The sequence below is a fragment of the Lactuca virosa genome, chromosome 9 (genome assembly GCF_052849685.1).
Source record: "Lactuca virosa cultivar CGN04683 chromosome 9, Lactuca_virosa_CGN04683_v6, whole genome shotgun sequence".
In the NCBI taxonomy this organism is placed as follows: domain Eukaryota; kingdom Viridiplantae; phylum Streptophyta; class Magnoliopsida; order Asterales; family Asteraceae; genus Lactuca; species Lactuca virosa.
In genome coordinates, this window is record NC_136434.1 from 235874123 (window position 1) to 235900745 (window position 26623).

At 37.7% G+C, this 26623-nt stretch overlaps 1 protein-coding gene and 1 long non-coding RNA gene across 13 annotated transcripts in view; one reads left to right on the forward strand and one right to left on the reverse strand.

The window, feature by feature from the left end:
• LOC145141426 (uncharacterized) overlaps positions 1-24462 on the reverse strand; it is a 33068-nt gene extending 8606 nt beyond the window's left edge. The window contains exons 1-8 of one of the 11 annotated variants that reach the window (XR_013722652.1): positions 24375-24462; positions 23508-24085; positions 21746-21811; positions 21604-21645; positions 21336-21397; positions 21169-21236; positions 11338-11497; positions 11151-11227 (exon numbers count right to left, since the gene is read on the reverse strand). This is a non-coding gene — a long non-coding RNA (uncharacterized LOC145141426). Of the gene's footprint in view, positions 1-2161; positions 3059-9465; positions 9594-11150; positions 11228-11337; positions 11498-21168; positions 21237-21335; positions 21398-21603; positions 21646-21745; positions 21812-22246; positions 22352-23245; positions 23323-23507; positions 24261-24374 lie in introns of those variants that run through there. The other 10 variants (XR_013722651.1, XR_013722650.1, XR_013722653.1 and 7 more) reach the window with 10 other exon arrangements.
• A 60-nt stretch (positions 24463-24522) lies between these two features.
• Positions 24523-26243, forward strand: LOC145141425 (germin-like protein 5-1). 2 transcript variants are annotated; one of them, XM_079074720.1, is made up of 3 exons: positions 24523-24661; positions 25073-25619; positions 25925-26243. In XM_079074720.1, the coding sequence occupies exons 1-2, from the start codon at positions 24544-24546 to the stop codon at positions 25609-25611; spliced, it is 657 nt and encodes a 218-aa protein (XP_078930846.1). In that variant the 5' UTR covers positions 24523-24543; the 3' UTR covers positions 25612-25619; positions 25925-26243. The 2 variants fall into 2 exon arrangements, with proteins under 2 accessions (XP_078930846.1, XP_078930845.1); XM_079074719.1 differs by having other exon boundaries at positions 25073-25607.
• Positions 26244-26623: the final 380 nt, after the last annotated feature.

The window sequence follows — 26623 nt, forward strand, 5'->3', positions numbered from 1 at the left end:
CTATTTTTGAGAAGTAGCTCACACCTTGAAGTTGGTCGAACAGATCGTCAATGCGAGGCAAAGGGTATCGATTCTTAATGGTAAGTTTATTCAGCTCGCGGTAGTCTATGCACATACGGAATGATCCATCCTTCTTCTTCACGAATAAAATCGGTGCTCCCCAGGGTGAGAAGCTTGGTCTTATGAAACCTTTGCTAAGGAGTTCGTTAAGCTGGCTGGATAATTCCTGCATTTCAGAAGGTGCAAGACGATAGGGGGATTTGGCTACAGGGGTAGCCCCAGGGATTAAGTCGATTCTAAATTATACTTGTCGTTCGGGAGGCACTCCTGGAAGATCATCGGGAAAAATATCGGAAAAGTTGCAGACCTCAGGAATGCTCGCGATATCTTTCACTTCTTGCTTTTTGTCTACCACGTGAGCTAAGAAAGCACATTACTCTTTGCGAAGGTACTTCTGTGCCTTGATGCAAGAAATGATCTGGAGGTTCGTTCCGGGTTTGTCTCCGTAAATAACAAGAGTTTCGTTAGTTGGTAAGTTCAGACGAATAGCTCTTTCATAGCATAGGATATCAGCATGGTTAGGACACAACCAATCCATACCTATTATGATGTCGAAACTTTTGATAGAGACCGGCATAAGGTCTATTGGGAACGAGAAGTTATTCAAGGTAAGATTACATCCTATGTATATATCGTTGTTGGATTCAGATTTCCCGTTAGCCATTTTGACTGTTAATGTTTCTTTTAGTGGTTGGGAGTTTTGATTTAGCAAATGTTTGAAATTATGGCTCACAAAACTCTTCTCAGCACCACAATCAAATATAATGCATGCATAAGTGTTGTTGATAGGAACGTACCCGTGACCACTACAGGGTTTGCTACCGCTTCTTCATGACCCAAGGCTAAAATTCTCCCAACTCCACCGGCATTTCCAGCTTTAGGACAATATTTCTTGAAATGCCCCACTTCACCACATTGGTAGCATGCTTGACCTACTCCAGTGGCAGGTACTTGGTTAAGCGGTTGGGGTGGTGCTTTACAGAATCGGGCAGTATGCCCTTTTCTGTTGCAGTTACGACACTGCAGTTCCCGACAATTTCCATTATGGTGATAATTGCACTTGTTGCACTTGGGGAGGTTACCAGCATAATCTTAGCTGGTACAGGGTTAACAGGAATAGCAGCAGGTATAGTAGCAACATTGACTGTAACTAGTTGTTGCTTTTGAGGATTCCTGTGAAAACTTGCCCTTCCTCTTGTTCCGACCCTTCTTCTTGTTGTTGTTATTGTTATTGTTGTTGTTGTTGTTTCCCTTCGGTTGTTCTGGTACAGCAACCACTGAGTTTTGACGGGTTCCATGGTTGATAAGAGATTGTGCCAGCTCTTTGGCATTGTCAAAAGTAACAAGCCTCGAAGCTAAAACACTTGACTAAATTTGGGGCGACAGTCCCCAAATATATCTCTCAAACTTTTTGCTCTCCAGAGCAACCATATCCGGGAAAAGAATTGCCAGATCACAGAATCTACTAGTGTAGGTTGATATATCAAAACCAACCATTGTAAGACCCCAGAGCTCCTGCTCGAGTTTCTAAACTTCCCCTCGCGGACAGTATTCATGCATTAGCATGGCTTTGAAGTTCTCCCACTTATAGAATTAGCCACTACCAGAGTAAGTGACTTAACATGGCCATTCCACCATGTTAAAGCTCTATCTGAAAAGGTACAAGCAGCGAATTTGACTTTGCTTCTCTCTGGACAGGAGCAGATTTCGAAAATTGCTTTTGTCTTCTCTATCCACTGTCTTAATGCCATAACCCCTCTAGTCCCATTAAAGGTCATGGGTTTGGCATTGGAAAAATCTTTATAAGTGCACTCTCGCGAGTGCCCATGACTCTCGCCATGGCTAAAAGGATGTGCACTAACTCCCGACCCACTAGCACCAGGAGTATTAATATGAGACATGGCAGCAGCTACAGCCGTCGTCACCGCCGCTTGGAACATAGCAGCGTCGAACCGAGGAGGCATCTTTTTCTATAAAAGTTAAAAGATACAAATATGGTAAGATATCAAGAGTGAATATGAATTTTGATATCTCTTAACTAAAACATATAGTTCAACATGAATCTTGTAATGAATTGGAAATAGAAGTCTACAACAAGTACGACTTGTAACATAATGATATGAAATTGAATGGTTATTTTTCAAAGAGTACGAAAATGCATGTCGATTTAAATTGGCATATTGAATACATAAAGTCTGGAAAACTTGACCCTAAACAGGTCTACAATATACCAAATTCTGGAAAAACATCGACATCATACTCACCTACCGAAAATGAAATTTTCGCTGTCTTACTGAAAAACATGAAAAATAACGCTAGAACATATCCGTAGACTTAAACTATAACCAAAAGAGTAAATAGGAAACGAGTAGAGCATCTCCTACTGGTGACGGGTATCACTTGGATGAAACCTCAACTCAGCCAGCTGACACTCCACGGCAAGAAGATGCCTTTCATACACTGTCAGGCATGCTCGAAGTTCTATGACTTCAGCTCGAGTTACAGCTAACTCTTGCAGTAAGGCTTCATTGTCTCTCATTGCTCTGTCACAAGCATCTTCAAGACGATGAATGCGGACTGTATTAACTCCTGGATTGGCATCAACTTCCATGATTCGGTTGATGGCTGTCCTACCCTATATTTCATTTCGAGCAACCCTGCGGACCAAAATTGGCAGGACTCTATCTGCTGAGCCTCCTTCGCTCAAGTTGTAGAAGCTTCTATCTCCGTTGTATGGCATAGTTTGACCCTGATCTTGACTCCATGTTTCCAAGCTTTCTGCCCACAGAGGCGTCGGGCCTTGAAAAGCTTGATGAGGGTTAGGATTTTGGGCAACTGGTGGTGGATTATAGGCTTCTGATCCGTAATCATTGTCTTCAGGAAAATTTTCTACGAAATCATCATCTAAGGGAATTTCATGATTTTCTTCTGGCTCTACATCTTGTCCTTGACCGGGGAAATACGAGTCTCCGGGTAAGTGAAATCCAGCCATTGTTATCTAAGCGAGAATAGGGATAAGAGATATAGAATATAGTTAGTAACGATAGATTAAGGATACAAGTTTCTACGAGAGAGACCTACAATTAACAAGTAATGTATTTTGTATGACTTGTTCTAGGTATTACTATAACTATAAAGTGTATACTAATTATATATAACTTGAGTATAATCGACCTTCGATTAAATGACCCGGCTCTAAATCCACAACCAAACAAGGAACAGGAAATGAAGCTAGATCACATATTCTGAGTCTATATAACTTTAATTATATATAATTGTAATATACCCTTAATATTTATAGTTCTACCCTCGATCGTTCTATTGTTTTCACATGTTTGTTATTAGTATATAGTGCCTAAAATACCCCTATAGTATTTTAATCTTTATTGTTCTGTTCTAGAGTTCTTCTGAATATGTATGGTTGGTAAGTTTTAGGCATGCCACAACACCACTATCACTCCCAAACACATGTTGGTCATATCTCAAATAAATATAGTTGATCAAGCTATATTAATCCCAGATATGATTACATAACTACTCAGGTTTGACTGTAATGTCCAACATCCAAATACTTTTAAGTTCTTATGACTGTGATACTGCATTTGTAGGTATGAGTGTTAGTATACTTCTTGTAAAAATACTTAAATTTTTAAAAGTATACTTGTAGTCAGAGCTCTTAGCCCCAAATGTATTTATAGTTTGTATATCTTTTATGGATTGATATACTGAGTTCACTATAAACAATGCTCTGATACCAATCTGTCACACCCCCAAACCAGACGGCGGAAACGTCCGAGGGTAGAGGACTTCATTTGTAGTATCACAACACATGCATCATAGTAATCAGAGTACAAACAACCACTGTATTTAAAAAGTATAAGTATTTACATGTGTTTCAACATTGTATACTGAAATCAAATAGTTATACAAAAGAAGAAGACAATACATAAATAGTTCCATCTTCTCAAAAGCTCGGGGAGTACTTGTCTACTAGTTCCCTGAGAATACAAGTAATTTGAAAAGAGAGTATCAACATAAAGTGTCCATGATCTTATGTTGGGACATAACATGAGTTGAAGGTCTAAATATACACTAAACAAGGGGTGTACGGCCACATGAGGTTTGTACGGCCGTACACCCTTGAAGTTCTTGCTTTGGACGATGACTTAAGGCTAGAACTCAAGTGTTTATCAATCTTAACAAGCAAATAGAAGAGATACTCACACTTTTGAAGCCTTTTAAGGAGTTCAAGGCTCAAGAACAAGTAGGTGTTCTTGGTGTTCTTGGTGAAAGTGAAGAAGGTTTGAATATACTTTTGAAGATTAGATGAAGTGTTCTTGATTTGTAGTTGAGAGAGAATGGAGGTTCTGGAGGTGAAAGTGTGAGAAAATGAGAAAGAATGAAGGAAAAGTATATATATATATATATATATATATATATATATATATATATATATATACGTTTGGGTTCACGGCCATCTTGGGTGTACGGCCGTACACCCATGTGTACGGTTGTACACTCCTATGTACGGTCGTGCACATGTGTACGGCCGTACACTCCTCTAATTGGAGTGTTTGGCCCGAATGCTATATGATGACTTAAGATAACTCATCCTTAAACCCAAACTTTGAATGTACTAGGCTTAGAACATTCAAACAGACCCCGAAAAATGCAAAAAGATAGCAGAAACGAGTCTGACTGTGATTGACTTTGAAAGACTGTGCAAGATAGAAATTTTGGGTTGTCACAGTGCATCTCCCGGCAGAATCCCTTGTGATGGAATTTACACATGTTGCACTTCGGTAGTGTTCCCGCATATCGATTAGTTGGTACTGGAGTGTCAGATGTTGTGGCTGCAGGGACTGCCACCGGTTGTTGTCTCGTGGGAGGACCTTGAGTCGAACTGCTCCCTTTCTTGTTTCATAATTTTCGTTTCTTGCTCTTAGGTTTGTGGTCTGTGGTGTCCTTGTCGGCAGACACTTGTTGGTGCCCTTGGTTGTCACTACGATTAGAATTGTCGGCACCATTCCCGCTTCCTCTTGAATTGTTAGCATTGAGATGTGCCATGATGGTTGTCATGGCGGCTGTGACCGCGGCTTGAAAAGTAGCGGAGTCTATCTGTAGATTCGGTGTCTCGCCGGTTGGATGGTCACTTCCATGTGAAGGCATGATTCTGTTGCATGGCGAGAAACGACTTCGTGAGTACGATGGTCGTTGCTAGTTGTATTCTATCTATTTATATACACATATAAATTTCACGTTTTGCTGAACTATTCTCAGTGTTTCGGCCAACATTCCTGAGATGTATTTATGGTAGTGAGTAGAAGTAGGTATTGCACAAGTGTTAAGTTCATCCAAAATAGAATATAGATGTCAAAATATTAAGTTGTCTCGGGATTCATGGGTTTTGGAAGGGCGTAATGTTCTAGATTTACTCTCCGGGATAACCATCCGGGACATAGTGCTACTAGATCGCTGAGTCTAGTAATGATGAGGTTCGATAGTTGTTGCTCCAGCTTTTGTACTTCGCCCCTCGAGCAGTAATCCTCCATCATCATTTCCTTTAGGTTCTACCAGTCCATTAAGTTTGCCACTGGTAGGGTCAATGACTTGGCATGGTCATTCCACCATGTAAGGACTCTGTCAGAGAAAGTGCACGCAGCAAACTTCACTTTTCTCCCTTCTGGGCATGCGCATATTTTGAACACTGATTCTGTTCACTCCGTGATTAGAGTTGTTAACACCACTACCCGCCCCACTAGCACCACTTGTGTGGATTAGTGTCATGATAGTTGTCACTGCAGCCGTTATGGCAACCTGAAAGGCAACAGGATCATACTGCGGTGGTGGATTTGTTGACTTGTTGTTGAGGACGCGTATGTTAGGTATACGAGGAGGCATCTTTCTACCGTGAGGTTTTAAAAGATGTAACGGTGGTCAGTCTTTAGTAGTGGCTATAAGTCGAGTGTTATTTAAACTAAGTTGTCTTAGTTCCGTGTGTGTCATGTTCCAACTTTTTTAGTGTTTTGAAAGCCATTCATAACAGAGGTCTATGTACAATAGACTTATGAATTTTTAGTAGTGACTACCCTTGAATGAATTTTTGTGACTTGGCATACTGTTATTAGTTGTTATGAAAGACGAGATAAGCCTAACACATAGTGTGAGTAGTGTAACCACTAACTCACTGGATTATGTTAGTTTATTAATTACTAAAGTGACGCATAAGATGCTCTGTCACCTCGCACGTCTCGCGAGTGGTCTCCTCTGCTCTATGTCCTTGCTATGATTGTCCTAGTTTCTGTTGTAGGGACTTGTTGTCTTCGGAACTTAAAACACGACTATGGACCCTTTTGGGAACTTAAAACAATCATTAACGAAGCATAACGGGGTTCACAAACCTTGCATTACGAGATTATACGATAATAATGGCTAAAATTAAATCTCTCCCAAATCTCTCCAAGTATCTAAAATCTCTCCCAAATGTCTCCAAGTATGTGAAATCTCTCCAAGTATGTGAAATCTCTCCAAGTATGTGAAATCTCTCCAAAATCTCTCTCAAAATCTCTCTCAACTTTTTATAGTCATCCGGGTCATCCCGACCCTTAACTTGGCCAAAAACCGCTTGAATCGGGGAGTTATATCGAAAAACAGCCAAATAGGGCTGAAACCCTCTTAGGAACCGAACCTCTTAGGGCCGAACCCTTCTATTAGGACCGAACTTAGCCTTTGAGAACCGAACATTGCATCTCGGACCGAAGCTCAGTGGACCGAAGTCATGCAGGACCGAAACCTCCCTACAACCGAAATAGGCCGAGCCCTCGGTCCATTGCGGTTCCATAGCACCTTCGGGCCAAGCCTCCACCTTCGGTTCCTCCTCCCTTCCCTTCGGTCCCTTCTCCCTTCTCTCGGTTCCCACCTTCTAAGAGCCGAACCTCGCAGGTTCGCTCCTTAATACCCGGTTTTCGACCACTTTCCCTTCCTAAGCCCGTTTTTTATGGGGATTTTTCACCAAATTCATATTTTTACCATTTTAAACCCCCAAAACTCATATTTTATTCATTTCTCAAGGATTTATTAATTAAAAATCATTATTTTATATTAAGAGGAGTATTCTACCCCACAAGTGGGTCAAGTGTGCCCACTTGCCTCCATGTGTCATCCTCTCATTAGCCCAATCTTATCCACATCACACAAACCAAGGTAAACATCATTTCAACTTGCAAATTGCTCCAGCAACCTTCTCTATATAAAGAAATCCCTGGAGGATTTCTTGGTTTACCTTGATCATTCCAAACTTACACACTTCTTAACACCTCAAGAAAGCTTCTTTTCTCTCTACTTCCCACCACTTTGTACTAGTGTTCTTGAGCTACTACTTCACTTTTTGGTAAGTATTCCATCTAAACTCAAGTGTTATTCCACATTTTCATAACACTCTTGGATCCTCAACACATATCTTAACACCAAAAATCATTCTTAGGATCATCCAAGCTTTCACGTGTTCATCAAGTGTTCTTGACTTGATACTCCTCGACTTCAACCTTCCACTCTCCAAGAAATCACTCAAGGTGAGTTCATACCCCTACATTTTCCAGTTTTCTTTAGTTTTCAGGGGGGGGAATACAAGCTAAAACACCAAAACATATTTAAAACTTAACTTGACAGCTTACAACAGAAAAGTTGTGACCTGTTCACGAACTGTTTTACCCAACTTAAACTTAATATTTTTCAAAACTGTTTAATATGAAAATATTTCAGGTCTATACCTTTAAAATGACTACTTGCACATCTTCATACGATCTTTCTACAATTTATGGTGATTTTTACAAAACTACCTATCACTGCAGCATCAAAGTTGGACCAGGTTCTAAAGATGAACATTTTCACACTGGTTTGATACCACCAAAAATTATAGGAAAATTTATGAATACAGTAGAATCTTTTTCCAAACTCTCCGAGTTTACGGATTCAGTTTTTGGCTTACGATGATTTGTCTATAAATAATCTAAAACAGTGGCAGTTTAGGGTAAAACTGTCAAACACAAGTTTAAGAGTTATTCACACCTTGTAACATGCTGAGCAAGGTGTGTACGATTTACACTTAACATTTTCAATGTCATTGTATTGAAATACAAAGAAATGCATAACAAGGATTCATTCAAACACACAACACTTTTGATAATGTATAATAGGTATAGTTTGAGCACTTCGTCTAACAAAGAAAACAGTAACACAATCGATTTACAAAACGGGTATTTCATTACAAATTACGTGAACTTGTTAATAAATAAATTTGTGAGACTTTCTCCTTCGGGGTACTCTTAAGTACCACATCAAAGTCATGTAGTTATAATCAGAATCTCCTGGAGGGAGAGCGTGATAGTTCTGTATAGATCTATATTGGGTCTGACAAACCCGCACCTAAGCTGCTTGCAACAGCTAGACCGGCAGGTCTGGGGTGACAAGTGTCATAACATTCTGACGCCTGAAGAACGTCGAGTACGAGGTCTTCGAGTTTTAGCATGGTTATAACATCTCACATGGGAAATTAACAAAACACACAGTTCACGGGGATTTAAGGAGTTTTATTTAAATATAAAACCACACACACACAAGTGTGACGATTTACTTACATACACTAAGTCTTGGTTTAGTTAAGACTATAACAACCCTTTAGAAAATATTGGATTTTCTGGAAACAAACTTGTAACAAACAAAAAGGAACATCATTCATTTTTCATTCATAAATTGCTTATGAACTCACCAGCTTTATGCTGATACTCTTTCAAAAACAACTTGTATTCTCAGGTAATCAGTAATACAGATAACCACAAGATTTTTGAAGGCAAGATGCTAAGGCGCAGATTTCTTTTGAACTATTTTGACATCATATGTAATTTATTTGGAAACATGTATTTTTGCAACGATGTAACCTTTTAAATTATATTTATGATGGTTGTGTTTACTTTCTTCACTATGGTTATGATAGTGAGCATGACGTCCTCCGCCCCCGAACGTTTCCGCCGTTCCGGTTTGGGGGTGTGACAGATTACATAATTGTCTAGGTTTGACTGTAGTGTCCAACATCTAAATACTTTTGTTTTGTTCTTCTTGTGATACTTGTTCTAATATATTTATATATATACATGTATGTATACTTTTATAAAAATATTAATATATTTTAAAAGTATAATTCTTGGTCAGAGTGTTTTAGTGCCATTGTGTTTATAGTTGTATACCTTTTATGGGTTGATATACTTAGTTCGCTATAAACAATGCTCTGATACCAATCTGTCACACCCCCAAACCGGAACGGCGGAAACGTTCGGGGGCAGAGGACGTCATGTACAGTATCACAACAATTGTATAATAGTAATCAAAGTAACAACAACCATTGTATCAACAGTATAATGTTTACATTGTATTCAAATCACATATGATTGACTCCAAAAGTAAATAACAAAACAAGGACTTGAAGCTGCTATGCTCCGTCTTCTCGAAACCTGTGCGTGTACCTGTCTACTAGTTTCCTGAGAATACAAGTGATTTTGAAAGTGTATCAACATTTAAGTTGGTGAGTTCATAAGCATTTGATTTAGAAAGTATGTACTTTGTTCCTTGAAAACCTTAGTTTGTTCCTCCTGAAAATCCAATATTTTCTTTAGTAAAATGAGTTGTAGTCTTAGACCTTAAAACCAAAATGTATGCATGTAAATGTACTCTGAAATAGTATACTTGTGGTTTTATTACTTAATAAAACTATATAGATATATGTTTTTCCCATAAATATATGTTTTGTGCTAGAAAATAGTGTTCTGTACTTATATATAGTGACTTGACTCATACCTGTTTCCCCTATGACTACTTAGTGTATACAAGTCATATATAACCAAGATCGAATAGGTATTAGACTGGGTGATTCTGCTCTAAGTCCACAACCAAACAAGGAACACGAACTAAAGCGGACTTCACACATTCTACTGTCTGTCGGATATTATATATATATATATATATATATATATATATATATAACCCTATTGTATAAACTAATGAATCATAGAATTAGTATTAAAGGTCCTTTCTAAAATGTATTTTCATAGTGCTAGAAAATAGTGTAGTGTAGCTCTACTATTAAAATAAAACCATTTGAAACTATGTATTCCCCGTAAACTAAACATTTTAGTTGATATTATTGTGAGTTTCTCATAACCATGATAAAATGACTAATGGCATGCACGACGTTCTTCAGACGTCGGAATGAGATGACATTTGTCACCCCAGGCCTGCTGGCCTAACTGTAGCTAACAATTGAGGTGCGGGATTATTAGTCCCGTATAGATCTATACAGAAATTCACGCTCTCCCTCAAGGAGACTCTGGTTATAATTTATAGGACTTTAACCTGTACCCTGATGGATACAGCGAAGTAGTGCCTCACAACCCTGTATTAACTAGTTTAAGTATAATGTACTAGTGTTCTTTTGTACTTGAAAGATGTATGCATTCCCTTTAGTAATGTACTTGTATTACAAAATAATTATACTTAAATAAATATTTTAGTAGTGTATCATTGAACAAGTGAAATAGTGTATCCTTGAAATAGTGAGATAGAGTAGTGTTCCATAAATTATACCTGTTATAGTTTATATACGTGTTTCTATATAGTGTTCTTGAACTTAGTACGATAGTGTAGCGTTTTCCCAAACTATACCTATTATAGTTTATGTATATGTTCTGTAATGAATTGAAAACCCTTGCAATTTAACAGTGTGTATAAAGAGAAAATAAAAGGTTTGTGAAAATACCCTTTTGCTCGACATTTTACAAAAGGGTTAAAGTTTTATCTAACAAATTTTATACCCATATATATATATATATATATATATATATATATATATATATATATATATAAAATTGAAGTAATTTGAAACATATTAAAATAGTTTGAATCAGTTGAAACAGTTTGACATGGTTCGAAATCATTTGAAATCATTTGAATGTTAACACAAAATTTAATTGTATTGTACTAGTATCCCCCCCCCCCTTAAAAAGATGGAAAATAGTGAAAATGTAGGGGTATGAACTCACCTCGAATGCGTTGTCTCGTTGGGATACGAAGTAGTATCGGTGATCCTTGGGTTAGAAGCTGCGTGCGTAGTCGTGTCCTAATAATAATTATACACGATATCGTATTTAAATTGATAAGATATTAATTCAAATAATAAATAATAAATTAAAGTGTTAGACAACACTTAATAATGTAAGAAATACTTACAAAAGGTTTTAGGAATTATTTGGAAGTGTTCTAGGCGTTTCCGGTGTGTTTGGATGTTTTCGGTGGGAGATATGAATATTTGATGATGTTCTTGGTGTTCTTGAGGAAAACTTTTAGATCTGAAGATTGTTCTTGGTGTTCTTGGTGGAATTATGATGATCTGGGTAGAAAACTCTTGAAGATATGAAGATTATGTATGACTATTGAGAGCAAAATGAGATTGTTTACGGTTGGGAAATTGAGAAATAAATTGAGTTTGCGGCTAAACACTTATATATAGAAGGGGTTTTCGGCCTTAGTTGGCCTTAAACTTTATGTTTTCGGTCATACACTTCCATAAAGGAAGTGTTTTCGGTCCTAAAGTCAAAGAGTAAAGGGTTTCCGGCCATGGAGTCAAATGGTAAAGGGTTTTCGGCCATAGAGTCCAATAGTGAAGTGTTTTCGGTCAAGGCTTTCCCAATTGTAAGTGTTTTCGGCCATGCCTAATCCTAGACCGAAATCTATATATACATAAAGTATATTATGATTTTAAGTTAAGTATTAAATCTTTGTTTTGATCTAGTGTAAGTTTTGTTGACATATAACAACTTAAATCAACATGGGTTTCAATTTAACTCTTGTGTTATCATATGAACTTATATTTACAAGTATTCTTGGCATTCAAATTCTTATTGTAACAATGTTATGGGGTGAATACCCAGTTCATGAGAACTATGAATGATGACGGTGTGTTGGTGAGCCCGAATGGCATCACCACAAACTCGTAATGACTATAACAATTCACGAAGGTTGTTTTGTGCAGATCCTCATCCCTGACCCTCATTTGATGATAACCTGATCTCAAATCAATCATGGAGAACCAAGAGGCACACCGAAGCTGGTCAAACAAATCGTCCATCCTCGGAAGTGGTTAAAGGTTCTTAACCATCAACTAGTTATGTTCCATATAATCAAAGCACATCTTGTGTGAACCATCCTTCTTTTCGAAAAACAGGATCGATACTCCCTATGGTGAACTGATCAGCCTGATGAATCCATTGTCAAAAATCTCCTACAGCTATGTAGACAACTACTGCATCTCCGGTGGTACTAGGCGATATGGTGCCCTGGCTATTGGAGCCGCACCTGGAACCAAATCAATCCAAAACTCTACCTGCCTCTCAGGGGCACCTCCGGTAAATCCTTAGGAAAGACATCTGGGAAATATTGAATGATAGGAACATCGTCCACTGTTTTCCTCTCCAAAACTCGTGTATCCATAACATACGCTAAAAATCCAGAGCATCCATGCTGCAGATATCTCCAAGCTCTCGCAGTGGAGAAGATAGATGGTCCTCGTTGAGTGTCCTTGCCATGAATAACCATTTCTCCCCCATTTGGGGTTCAAACTATCGCCAACTGATGCTCACAATCAATCATATCCCCATTCTGGCTCAGCCAATGCATGCCCACAATAATCTTTGTCCCTCATAGAGGAATAGGAACTTGATCTATTGGATACTGCTTTCGGAACAACTCGACAATACAACCCTGATGAATACTCGAAGCGCTCACAGTATGGTCATCAGCAATCTCTACCTCCAACGAGCGATCCGATGCTCCGAGAAAGTCACCAAACGTCTTGCTAAGAGCAAGAGACACAAAAGATTAAGTAGCAACCGAATAAAAAAGAACATGAGAAGTCATACCATTGACTAAAAACAGCCCTATTCACGATCAGATAAAACATAAGCTTAAATAATGAAAGCTGGAAAAGACAAGGTAGAGATACATAACAATAACAACATCTGGAGCAGTTTCGGCCTCCTCATCCGTTGACTAAAAAACTATACTCTTTACCACAAGAGCCTATTCCTTTCCCTCTCGTCCATCATAAATCCTCAGTGTAGCTGGTTCGGTTGCCCTTGTCGCTTCTCCCGATAATCTTCAATAATCGACCTTCTTATGGTCCATCTAATTGCAACGGAAAGATAACAGTGCTCCCCGAGTGTAATCCCTGCTGTAATGACCCGTCTGGCCGTAATTAAAGCAACTCTCTCCTTTCTTATGATAACTCCCTTCATCCGACCTCCTACACTTGGCATAACGGCCCCAACTCTGTTGGCCTCTTTATCGCGAATCAAAAGTCTTGGGCCACTTCGTTGGACACGTTGTTGTCTGAACTTACATTGGCTTGCGCATAGTTTGAAGCTCCAACTCAATATCTTGTTCCTGTGCTCTATCAATCATATTCTCTAAGGTCCTACAACTCCAAATGCTAATAAATTCCTGAATCTCATCTCTCAACATGTCATGATATCTCGTCTTCTTCATCTCCTTATCTGTAACATATTGTAGAACCAACAAATCCCTCTATGTGAACATGGCAGTAATCTCTGCCATATACTCCATCGTCAGGCAAAGGTCCTAGAACTCCCTCGCCAACTGCTTCACCTTAATATCAGGTGCAAACTCTGATCTAAATGTTTCAACAAAATTGGGCCAGGTCATAGCCTCAACTTCCTCTCCCCCGAAGGCATGAACAACCTCCTCCCACAAATCGCAAGCACTCTCCCTCAGAAGGCAATCTGAAAATATCACTCTCGACCCCTCGGGGAAGAAGCTCATCCGCTTACCGATCTTTATATCTGCAATCCACCGTCAACTGGTAATAGGGTCCTTCTTCCCGAAGAACTCTGGGTCTCTACAAGCCTTAAACTCCCGAAAGGTGAGACTTCGTTCCCTGAAAATGAGCAGCTATAATCTCTACATGAAAATCCCCTAAGCACTCATTCATCAACTCCATGATCCTCTCATTGATGGTACAAAAAATCACAGGAGTCGCATCCAAGATACCGCGAGTGATCTCTGATATAATGAAGTTGTGTATCACCTCATCAATCGGCTCAACATCAGCGCCTGAACCGGAGATGAAGGTTCAAAACATCAGATCTAATCCTTCTCAATGACTTAATGGATAAAGTTTCGAACTTTATCAATTAGGACCTCTCCATAAAACATGATCTTAATCCCTAAGTCCGTTAAGTCCTTATGTAACACCTGTTCCAAGTAGTTATTTGATTTAGTTAATTTCAGGGTTTTGGTGCATGGACTCGGCGAGTTGGGAGTGCAACTCGTCGAGTAGGGGCATTTAATGATGGACGCGGATCGGGACTAACTCGGCGAGTCGGGCATTGGAGCTGTAAAGAGAAAACCCTAATTTTGGGGTTTGCCCCCTATTTAAGGATCATTATCTGCCCTTGTGGCCTCCCTTAGCACCTTATCTACCTACAAAAAGCAGTTTGCGGCCGTGAACACTCTTGAGTGAGAGTAAGAGCGTTTGTAAGTGATTTTGGTGGGTTGTGAAGGATTTTTAGAACTTGAAGAAGAAGGAACAAGGAGAGAAGTAGTAGATCCGACATCTACATTTTATTGACCACCATCTTGAGGTATAAAGTCGTTACCTTGAGCTTTAGTTACTTAGATCCCTCTTCTTGGAAGTAAATGACCATTTTTGGTGCAAAATGGAGTCATACTCGAATCTGGACTTATTACAAGGATATGGTTCCAGATATGGACCTCTTTAAGTCCCCAATGACATAAAATTGTCTCCTTTAGGCAGTTCAATCCCTTTCCATGCATTAAAACCTTGTATGAAGACTAATTTTGGTGTTATGGCCTTGTGAGGATTTGCATGCACGTAAAGTTTGCAACTTTACGTGACATCTATACTAGGGAAGGCTAGATCTGAAGTTTGGGACTCTAGATTCCACTGGAAAAGGCCGAAAACGAGAAGGACTAAAGGAACTCGCCGAGTCCTTTAATCGACTCGACGAGTCGGCCAAAGAGTTTACGGCCAAAGAGTTTACGGCCAGGGGTTTGCGGTTGAGGGTTTGAAACCGCGAACATTAAGGAACTCGACGAGTCACTCAAGTGAATCAGCGAGTTTACGAGTTAAGCAAGGAACTCGACGGGTGGCTGGTTATGCTCGACGAGTCGAGGTCAACATGGACTATTGACCTTGACTGTGGAATTTGACCTTGACATTGACCAGGGTTGATCTGAGAGTGTTTATGGGATGGCGTTAAGTTAATCACTTGATGATTATATGCAATTGAGAAGGAGCAGCGTGTGGGATATATTTGACTTCAGCTTACCAGTTCAGCCTTTGAGAGGTGAGTCTTCTCACCATGCCAATGGGTCTAAGGCACCAAGGCCGGTCCATTTATGTAATGCAGATTGTTGATTGAATAGGCGATATGATGGTATGAAATTTGCATGGAAGACCACGTGGGGGTTCCCATGGCATTTGGTATAAGACCTTGGAGGGTTTCCATGGCATCCTAGTATATCTGCTTGTATAATTTGCATTATGTCTTGTTTGGTAGGAAGACCTTGTGGGGGTTCCCAATGCAGGAAGACCTTGTGGAGGTTCCCAAGGCAGGAAGACCATGTGGGGGTTCCCATGGCAGATAAGACCACGTGGGGGTTCCCATGGCAATAGGTGTAAGACTCTGGAGGGTTTAAAGGGCTTCCTTATATGTTGTGTGCATGGCTTATGTGATATGTATAGCTGTTATAGCTAGTATGATGTGTTGTATGTGGTTTGTGTGTGGTATGCTCTGGGGAACTAAGTAAGCATTAGCTTACAGTTTGTGGATTTGTTTCAGGTACATCTGAGCCCAAGGGCAAGGGCAAGGCTTGATGGCGCGGCGTGCATTCTCACTCGGATATTTTATGGGACACTCTGATAGTTTGGAAATAAAGTTGTAATTGACATGGTTTGAAAACAATTGTAACTGGATTTCTTAATGTGTGGAAATGTGTTTGGATAACCAAAAATGAAAAAATTTTTTTGAAAATTGGGTCGTTACACCTTAATTTGACCCTAACTTGGTCATGGACCCAAAATATCTCAAAACATGACTCTTTTCTAATTCTCATAAACCTAAGGACTGTTGGGGTACAAAGTTTTCCTTGAATGACTTTGTAATGTTTGACTTTTGTAAAACCCACTTGCATGTGGTGCATTAGCCTTTTGACTTGAGATAGAGAGTGAGAGAGAGACATGTAAACACCTCTATATAAGGTGGGTTTAGTCCACTTATAGAGGTGTGCTTGAGAGATGTAAAAATGAGTGTGTAAGTGTGTGTTATTTATGTAGTCTAGATCTAGATCCTTTTTGTGTAACACCATATACAATCAATACATCTCTTGAACACCCAAATCACCATGTTCATTGTGCAAACTTTAATTCCGCATGCCAAACCATGTTCTTATGTCACTACAATTGCTATCAGAGCGGGTCTTCAAGATCAAGGTGATTTTTGAAGAACGATTCTCGGTTTGGCAACATTTGTCACAATTGGAGCAATTTTTGGTGAGTCTCTCTCTATGATCTCTCTTAATTTCATTGAAATCGTGCGTTGTGTTTTTTTTTTATTTGTGATCATTTGACTCGTTGGATCAAATTTTTCTTGAAAAACCCATTTGTTGATCCAATATTTTTTTTTGTTGATCAAATCCCAATCCAATCCTATTTGTTTGTTTGATGCGATTTTCAAATTGAAACTGTTCATTTGAATCGAATTTTAAGCCCAATTTCATTTGCTTGTCACTGTTCATATTCATAATTGAGCACAATTTGATTTTGATCCATTTTCAAAACTCGTTATTGTTCACAATTCTTGAGCCCATACAAATTTCTTATTTGATCCGATACCATAATTGTGTGAGCCCAGATTCGATTCCAGCGTCCTGTTTTAGTAGCACGCTTCAACTGGTTGTACCATAGAACTCATTCGCATCTGTTCTTGCTTCTTAATCGACTGCATTTGATTATTCTTCTCGATTTCTCGATAATTTTTTTCTTTCTTTGGATTGATGTCGATTAATGATCAGATAAAGTGTTACGATTTCATATGATTCGTATATGATGAAATCGATTTTATACGAGTCATATTTTTGAAATCGGAAATTGGTACTTTGATTTTGATGAAATTTTTGATCAAGAACACTTGATGGAGGTGAAGAACAGTTGGATAATCACTTTTTGATCTGAAATTGGACATTAGAATCGTCTATTTCGTGTTTTCTGATCTTTGACTTCGAAAAGTCAATCCCAGAAAAAGTCAAACTCGACTTCTATGGGTTGATTAGCTGAATTGAATGTTGGAATCATTGGTTTTGAGTTGAGAACAAGATATGGATGTCGAAATCTAGTCTAATTTGAGTCTAATTTCGAATTTTGGTCGATATTGTGTTCTTGATGACGACGATTTTAATGTTTGATTCCTGTGAGATGGTATGGTAATCGAATATTATTTTTAGCCAATGGATTGTGTTTCGAAGGTTAGTAGATGAGAATGGAATTTTGGTCGAGCATCGATGTGATACGTTTGGAGTCACTGGAATTTGATGTCGAGTATTTCACTTGGGGTCGATTGACGAACAGATGGTCGATGTTTGGTCTGATGTTGACGAAGCTTTTGTTGGAGTCGATTGTTTAGGAATGAAGGCTTGATAAAAGAATCGATGAGCAAAGAAGCATAGGATCGAATGATTTTGGTAATATATCGATGAACGAACGGATGGATGAACAAGAACAATTTTAGGGACGAAGAACAGAAGTTTTGTTGGATCTGAACGAATTGGATGTTGATTGTTGGTTATGACTGACAACTAACGAAGGGTTAATAATGGGTGAATCAATTAACGAAAATGGGTGTTTAATTTCGTACGAAGCCTTGATGTTGAGCTGTTGTTGAATGAACGAAGTGTGTTGTTCTTTCAAACGAAAAACTGTAAGAACGAAGTGTGTTGTTCTTTCAAACGAAAAACTGTAAGAACGAAGTTATGATTCAGAGGTTGGATGATTAAGAGGTTACTGTTCATTAAGAGGCTTCGTTATGCTTCGATTTCGTGTGAAAAATTTCGTGTGTTTGGATGAAGTTTCGTACGAAGTGAAGCATGGATGATTTCGTACGAAGTGAACAATGGCTGGAAAAGTTTCGTTCATATGAACAACTAGATTCGTACGAATTGTGAAGATTTCATACGGATTGGAAAGAAGAAAGAAATGTTTCGAAAATGGTCCTTGAAGATTTGCATGTTTGTCACATGACAATTTCGTACGAATGGCAAAATTTTCCTATGTTTGGACACAAAGTTTCGTATGTTTGGAATGGAAAAGCAAAATTTTCGAATGTAGTCCCTCAAGTTTCGAATGGTTGACAAATGGAAAAATCCTTCGTATGTTTTGATCAAAAAGCAAAAATTTTCGAATTCAGTCCTTGAACCTTCGAATATTTGGCAACCTCAACAATTAATTGAAGTTTCGAATGTTTGACACTTTTCACCCAAATTCGAAAATTTTCTGAAGCTTCGAATGTTAGGGACAACTCTTCGTATGTTTGGTGCACAAAGACAAAATTTTCGAAAATAGTCCCTGAGGCTTCGAATGTTTGGCGGTTCATACCCAAATTCGAAAAAGGACTGTTTTTGCTGAAAATTGAAGAAAATGCATTTCAAGCCCCTGCAGTTTGTGCAAATTGACGCTTTCTACCCAGCTTTGGAAAAGGGGGAGAGTTTTGCATATTTTGCTGTTTTGGGCGCACCGGGTCACTGCAGAATTTTGAAATTGACAATTTCTACCCATTTTTGAGAAATTTTGTCAAAGGCGATCCGTGAACGAAGCTAAAAATTGAATATTTTTTGGGTTTTCCGGATTAAAGCACAAAGTTTATGCCACATGTTAAGGGGGAGTTTTGACACGAAAAATTTCGAATAGAGCACGTTCTCTTTCCTTGAAGGTTTTATAATCAAGTTTCGATTATAAAAAGGGGGAGAAATTTATATGGAAATTCGAACTTGAATTTTTCATATTACGCGGATTTGAAGACCGAAGTGACCTTGATTTTTGAAGTATACGAAATGATGAAATTGGAAGTTTGGAAGTGATGTATTCGAAATGGGTTTGATTTTATTGATGATTTTTGGGGTGTGCTTTGATGCTCAACTTTTGGTGATCAATTTGGAGTTTGAGAAGCTCGTGATCATTTGTTGATGCTTGGTTTGTACGGTCTCACATCCTAGAGCCCAAATTGAAGAATCATGGAAGAATTGAAGATTGAAGTTCGTTTCGACATGTGTCACCCTTGAGGCTCGGATCACGTAGTTGCTCGATTTTGGAAGATTTGAAGTGGGTCATTCATTCCTAACTTTGAGGGGGAGAATGTTGGGGTACAAAGTTTTCCTTGAATGACTTTGTAATGTTTGACTTTTGTAAAACTCACTTGCATGTGGTGCATTAGCCTTTTGACTTGAGATAGAGAGTGAGAGAGAGACATGTAAACACCTCTATATAAGGTGGGTTTAGTCCACTTGTAGAGGTGTGCTTGAGAGATGTAAAAGTGAGTGTGTAAGTGTGTGTTATTTATGTAGTCTAGATCTAGATCCTTTTTGTGTAACACCATATACAATCAATACATCTCTTGAACACCCAAATCACCATGTTCATTGTGCAAACTTTAATTCCGCATGCCAAACCATGTTCTTATGTCACTGCAAGGACCATTTGAGAGTCACAATAAGCTGTGGAGTTCCTCAAACTCCAAGAGAATTTATGGAAGGGACCAAAATCATCTAAAATGAGCTCAAACTTGAAACAAGAAGAACAAAGGTAAATATGTGAAGTTTATACCTCCAACAAATCGGAAAACTATAGAGAATGATGGATCCAAACTAGCTCCTTGCTTCCTTGCACAATAATGAACTTCCTTCTTCTTCAAGTTTCATCAAAAACCATGAACAAGGCCTCCAACTAATCAGACAAGCTCATAAGCATGAAATAGGGGCTAGGGTTTTGGAATAGGGAGATGGAGGCTGAAAGAGATGCCTTAATCTAGGAGTTGAGGTGTTTAAATATGGGAGAAACCCTAAAATCATGGGCTTGGGCTACAATAGATGTCACATAGTAGCCCTCCTTGTGCCACATCATGGAGCTCACCAACTAAATGTGTTATGTAATTGCCATGCTACGTCGTGGCACTCCATGCGCCACGTTGTGGCATATGTTTTTCCTCAAACATCATGCCTTCGACTCCTTTATATCATTAACTAATCCATTCTATAAAACGGGTGTTACATAACAAAGTTTTCTCCAAAGGTTCGATCTAACAGACATCCTTGATAATGACTATTTACATGTAAGGTTTTCTCCAAAGGAACTATCCATACAAAAAAAGTTTCAAAAGGACTATATTACGGAAAAACCGAAAAACAACTAGGGCCATTTGTGAAGTTTTTTTAAAAACATATTGTGACTCATTATAATCCAAATAAAAAGTTCAATAACCTAAAATAACAAAAACAAAAAAAAAATCTTTTTACCTTAGAAAAGTAAAAAGAAATATATCACCTATTGTTACCGGTCATAGTGACCATTTGAGAAAAATAAATATCCAGTAACATTTTAGAACATAAAATGAATTAAATGATCATATATGACATTAACCTTTAATAGTAACTAGTAAACATGCTTGTGCTAACAGGTCGGTTTTTTTCTATAATGTTTTTTTGGTGGTTGTTGTTTGTCATTGGCAAGTTAAATAACGTACATATATTTCATGACATAATGCAGTAAATACATTTTGCAAAGAGTCAAGCATACAACTACTCAAAAATGTACTTCCAAAGTACATTACTATTTTGATGTATTTAAACCTAAAAAATCCAACTAACCTATTGTTTGTACAATTCATCTATGTTAGATTTAGTCAACATTTTAATAATTCAAGCTTAGTTATATTTTAATAATTCTGATGGTAGCTAATGAACAAAATTGGTGCTTACCAGATGGACCACCGTAATATAATCATATCCAAACATGTATCAACAAACACATATGAGGCCATAATGAACTGAAAAATAATCACAAACACTTCCCAATAATAAACAATTAACAATCACAAAAGAAAAATTAAAAGCCTAATTTTGAGAAAGGCTAAGAAATGACTAACTTGTAAATTGAAGTCCTTGTTTTGGGATTGCTCGTTCTTTCTCTAACCAGAAAAACACACCTCTGTTTTTGCAATAAGTGAGTGGCAGTTAGATAGAAAGCGGAAAACTTGTAAAACCGATCCCAGAAAGAGAAAAATGTTGATTCAATTGGTATCCCAGAAAACACAAAATGTTTATACATCTAATTGCTAGAATAAAAAAATAAGAATGTAAGCATTTTATACAATAGAAAAACAAATAGGCTTCCTAGAAGAAATATATAATCACCTCTATAAAGATCTTTTCCTTGGGCATCATGGATCTTGTTGCCTAGCATTTATACATTAAAATAAACCCTAAGCTTTTAGAAATGTCTAATTGGAAAGTGATGATATAACCAAGAATGAAAGAGCAAACCAAAAATGCTTACAACAATAGCCCATGAAGAATTTTGACTTCCATCTTCGCCCCTTGGGGTAGAACCCTCTCCAGATTCCTAAATCCAGTAGAGATGATAGAGGATTAGCATTAATGTATACAACCCTTAATGAAGCTATAAATTTTGATCCATGATATTACATGTGTTTATTAAGTCATTCTTTTTGTATTAACTTAAAAAGAAATATCCATGTAGTTGATTTACCAGATTACACCATGTTCTCATTAACTAGAAAAGAAATAACACTTAAAAAGTTAATGCTCTTATCTTCATTTAATACTCTTTTGTTCACATTTCCAGTCATATAAAATGGATTCATAAGGGTCAAGCATAAGAATTGTTGCTACATGTCAATTCTTTCGTTATAAAAAAGATGGTAAAGACCCTCACACAATTAATTCTCTAAATTTTCTAACAAAAATGAAGAATTATGTGTAAAGTACATAAACTCGGATCTTGAAAATACATGTTTAACTGGAGTCTGAAATGTACCTTTAGGAGTAGTAACAACATAATGATTGGTTAACTGTTACTCAAGATTCCAAATTCGCCTCTTTACTACTTCACTATTTTCTGCTAATACTGTAATCGTAAAAATTTATACATTCATGACCATTTTCTTTTTTGACTTAATGCAAAAAAGAACAAAACTTAAGTGCTAATGGATTAATTTACTATGTGGTTTTCTTTTTAAGGATGTTACTCTTCAACATGATCAAAATTTTTGTCCTCCGCAACTATAACATCAACATAATCATCTTCCTTTACTTCAATTTTTGCAAGTCGATGATTAGTTGGTATTTAATGAACTAAAAACATAATTTAATAGATGAATTTCTACATTTACCTCTTTATTAAACTCTAAACAACATACAACCTCTATTATCATTGCATCTCCTTGAGCAACAAAGGGACTACTAAAGAGGAAAATCCCATTTTCTGGAATAATGTCCCTCGTTTTAGATAATTTTGAGATGGTTTGGTTGATGTGTGTTGTTGTAATAATGGTCCATTAGATTAGTATAAGTTGGATCTAAATAAGCTAATCGCCACATAAAAGCTGCATAAATTGGAATAATCACATCTTATCCAGATATTAAGAAAATATATTACTTCAGAATGATAAATAACGCCTAATTTCAAAGCTTACATGTTGTTCAAATTAAAATATTAGAATGAAAGGGGACCAGAAGAAATCGTATACCAACCTGTATTACTAAAGCAAATAAATGGTGCAGAAAAGAAAAACTTTATAACAAATAGCACTCAAAAGTGCATCAGTATATGGAAACAGATATTATGGTTCTTCTATCCATTTTCATCTCATTGATTTAACTCTGAATGTGGTGATTACAGTTTAAATTGAACTTTGGACCCCAAATAAGAGTTTGAAAAGTTAATAACATCAACAATAAAAATATAAATTAAGGTTCAGTAAATTAAGAATGAAAAATTATCCAAAGATATGATTACAAAACTTCGACTATGTACCATGTGATTTTCCATGCCCTATAATTTCATTACACAAATTTTATCTCCAACCCAATTTTGGATTTGTTCCGTAAATTCTGAAAAAAAAAACGCAACTGAAGTAAAGTTAAACTTCAGCCTATTATTACAATTGCATCCACTCAATTGGAATCTTATTCAAAAAGTAAGTAAGTTTCTAATATAAGTTATTCACGATAAATATATTAAATGAAGTGGAAGAGAACAATGACAAATATTAAAATGATACTGGAATTGGAATTACCTCCAAATCTTTCTGGTACTCAGGCTCCAATGAAGCAGAACGTCAGAACAATTCGACTCAAAGGTTGAAACCGAGAATATATCAGCTCCAAATATGAGGTATTGAAGTCGGAAGCAAAACCTGGTAGCTAGGACTCAATACTTGTAATTGTTTATAATGATTACTCTACTCCGGTTGAGCAGAACGAAAGTGGAAGAGAAGCAAAATCAAATCGATTGCAGAGAGAAATCGCGTATATATGTTGGGCAAGAGAGGCGGGGTTCATCTAATTGGAAAATGAATATCCAGTGGTAATCTGATTGGAAGACGAAGGAGGTGATCCAAAGTTTAAGTCATAAGTCGCTAAACCCTCAAAGGTGGCTGTCTAGGTTGCGTAGAGGACAACGATGATACTCAGAGAAAGCAGGAACGATTCATGGAGAAATGATATTAAACTTAGGGAGTCGTCGTTTCCCTGAGGACCTGATATTTGTGTTTGGGGGAAGTGTAAACGGAGATGAAGGCACATGGCAGATTTGTAAACCATAGGTATCGGTAGAGAAAGCGATGGACAGAATGGAGGGACCAAAAGTGACAATCTACAGAAGGTAATGTGGCAAAATTCTGAATTAACAAAGAAATGTGGCAAAACTTGGAATGGCAAAATAGTTAGTGTTCATAAGATGTAATGTGATTAAATGTATGTATAATAAAATAGAATTCAAAAAGCAAATATAGAAAGGATTTAAAAGTTGATGTTGATGATAGTTGAAAGCCAATTCAAAAAATGAAATTCCCACATATCTTGAAGCATAAATTTAATAAACCCAAAGTATAAGACACGTCCAAAAATTATTTTATTATAAAGAATTGAAAGGAACCAGTTACCGATCTGAATCTGCTGTCAAAACGTCTCCTCCCTCCACCCACTTTAAATACCACCATCTCCACTTCCCACTCAAACCAACCTTTAATTCTCTCTCAATCAATAATTTTACCTTCCCCATAAAAAGTGGAAAAGGGATTTATTCTTTATTCTGAGTGATCAAAATTTGCCATGGCTGCTAGTGCTTATGTGTTGCTGATTAGCATGTTGATGCCCATCTTTTTGGCTTCCTTCGTCTCTGCAGACCCCGATTTGCTTCAAGATGTCTGTGTTGCAGATCTTGCCTCAGGTACTTCATCTCTACACAATCTAAAGTATTTGAGTTTCCACGCATATTTCAAAAACCCGATTAGATCATTTTGCAATAAACCTCCATTTTTTGAACATATGACTCATCAAGTTCTTGGTCAAATAGTTGATGCAAATGGAAACGAGCGTTAAGCTTTTGAAAAGTCCAAGTCAATGTACTTATCTTTTAGTGGTTGTATATGCCTTAAAGAATAAGCCACCACATTCTTGAAATATATTTTGTCATTATCCCTTTTTATCTATTTTTTCCATGAATACGAGGCATTTATTTCTTAACGTAATTCATTCATGGTCGTGGGAACCGATTATCCCATTGAAAATACTCATTGCATAGTTTGTTTTATAATTCGATGATAGATTAATCGTTTATGAATTCTTGTAAAATACGCAGATTTAAAACTGAATGGGTTCCCGTGCAAAAGCAACATAACAGCCGACGATTTCTTCTTTCCGGGGTTAGCTAAGGCGGCGCTTACCAATAACACATTCGGCGCAACCGTTACACCAGCCTCCGTCACACAGCTCCCGGGGTTAAACACCCTTGGAGTGTCCATGGCTCGTATTGACTACGCACCAGGCGGCCTGAACCCACCTCACACCCACCCAAGAGCCACCGAGATAGTCTTTGTGTTGACCGGAGAACTGGATGTGGGATTCATAACTACAGCAAACAAACTATTCACCAAGACCATAAAGATGGGAGAAGTCTTCGTATTCCCCAGAGGCTTACTTCACTTCCAGATAAACAACGGTAAAGTTCCGGCAGCTGTAATTGCTGGCTTCAACAGCCAGTTGCCGGGCACCCAAAGGGCGGCAGACGCTTTGTTTGGATCATCTCCGACTGTGGAGGATCATGTGTTGACGAAGGCATTCCAAGTTGGAACTAAACAGGTGGAGAAGATCAAATCGAGATTTGCTCCCAAGAAGTAAACTCACAAGTACATAAGTGTTTTAATTGATTTATATGGGTTTTATTGGTTTTGATGTTTCTTCAATAAAGGATTTAGCCATTTAGTAGCAAACAGACATTATATCTGATTTTTTTTTAATAAACCAGTCATTATCTTTATTCTGTTTCGTGTCTGCACGACTACACCTCATGTTCAATAATTCATAAACTATTTTTTAATCCATAACGTTTTTATATTATTTGCCGATTAAATTAAAATATCATGGGCATATAAAGCTTAATCATGACTATCTAAATGCTTTTCTAAATGATTGAGCTATATCATGACTGCAGAAAATTACATAAATGGTCCTTGCGATTTGCAAATTGTAACACCGGAGGTTCTTTTCAAGGTTTGTGAACACCATGGGTCCTTTTGAGAAGAATTTTGCACACGAGGGGTCCTTTTCGTAAACCCTGTTAACTTAGAGATGTGGGTAACCACAAACCTCGTCCGCCACACCAGCAAATCACTATTTCAGATGAAGAAGACATCTTCCCATTTTGACATCTTGCTTACTTTTTTTGTTTGTACATTAGTTTATGTTTCTGTTTGTTGCTCCCTGTACTGTACTGATTGCATAGCTTCTTGTTATGGTTTCATTTTTTCTAATATATGCTTCTTATTCGTCGTTTTCAAAAAAAAAAGATGAAGACAAATGAAGAAGAAGACGAACTGAACATATAAAGCAAAGATGCAAATACCAAATCGCCCTCATGTTGGTGGAGGGCACGTGAGAGACACAAACGTCTATAGGTTAACGGGGTTTACGAAAAGGACCCCTAGTGTGCATAGTTCCTCTCAAAATGACCCATGGTGGTCACAACCTTTAAAAAGGTCATCTGGTGTTATAATTTGCCAACCTCAGGGACCATTTATGTAATTTTGTCTGGAAAATACCAATTTGTAATTACCAAGGAGCTGTAGAGGTTGGTTAACCACTTGACCAACAATGAACCGGATAGCAGGTAATAATCTTGTTGAACGACAAT

Bases quoted from the DNA above. Each gene is read 5' to 3' on its own strand.
- LOC145141425 (XM_079074719.1), top strand. From the start codon at position 24,544: ATGGCTGCTAGTGCTTATGTGTTGCTGATTAGCATGTTGATGCCCATC. The intron at 24,662-25,072 runs GTACTTCATCTC...TAAAATACGCAG, and splicing joins TGTTGCAGATCTTGCCTCAG to ATTTAAAACTGAATGGGTTC. The intron at 25,608-25,924 runs GTAAACTCACAA...TCATGACTGCAG, and splicing joins TCGAGATTTGCTCCCAAGAA to AAAATTACATAAATGGTCCT.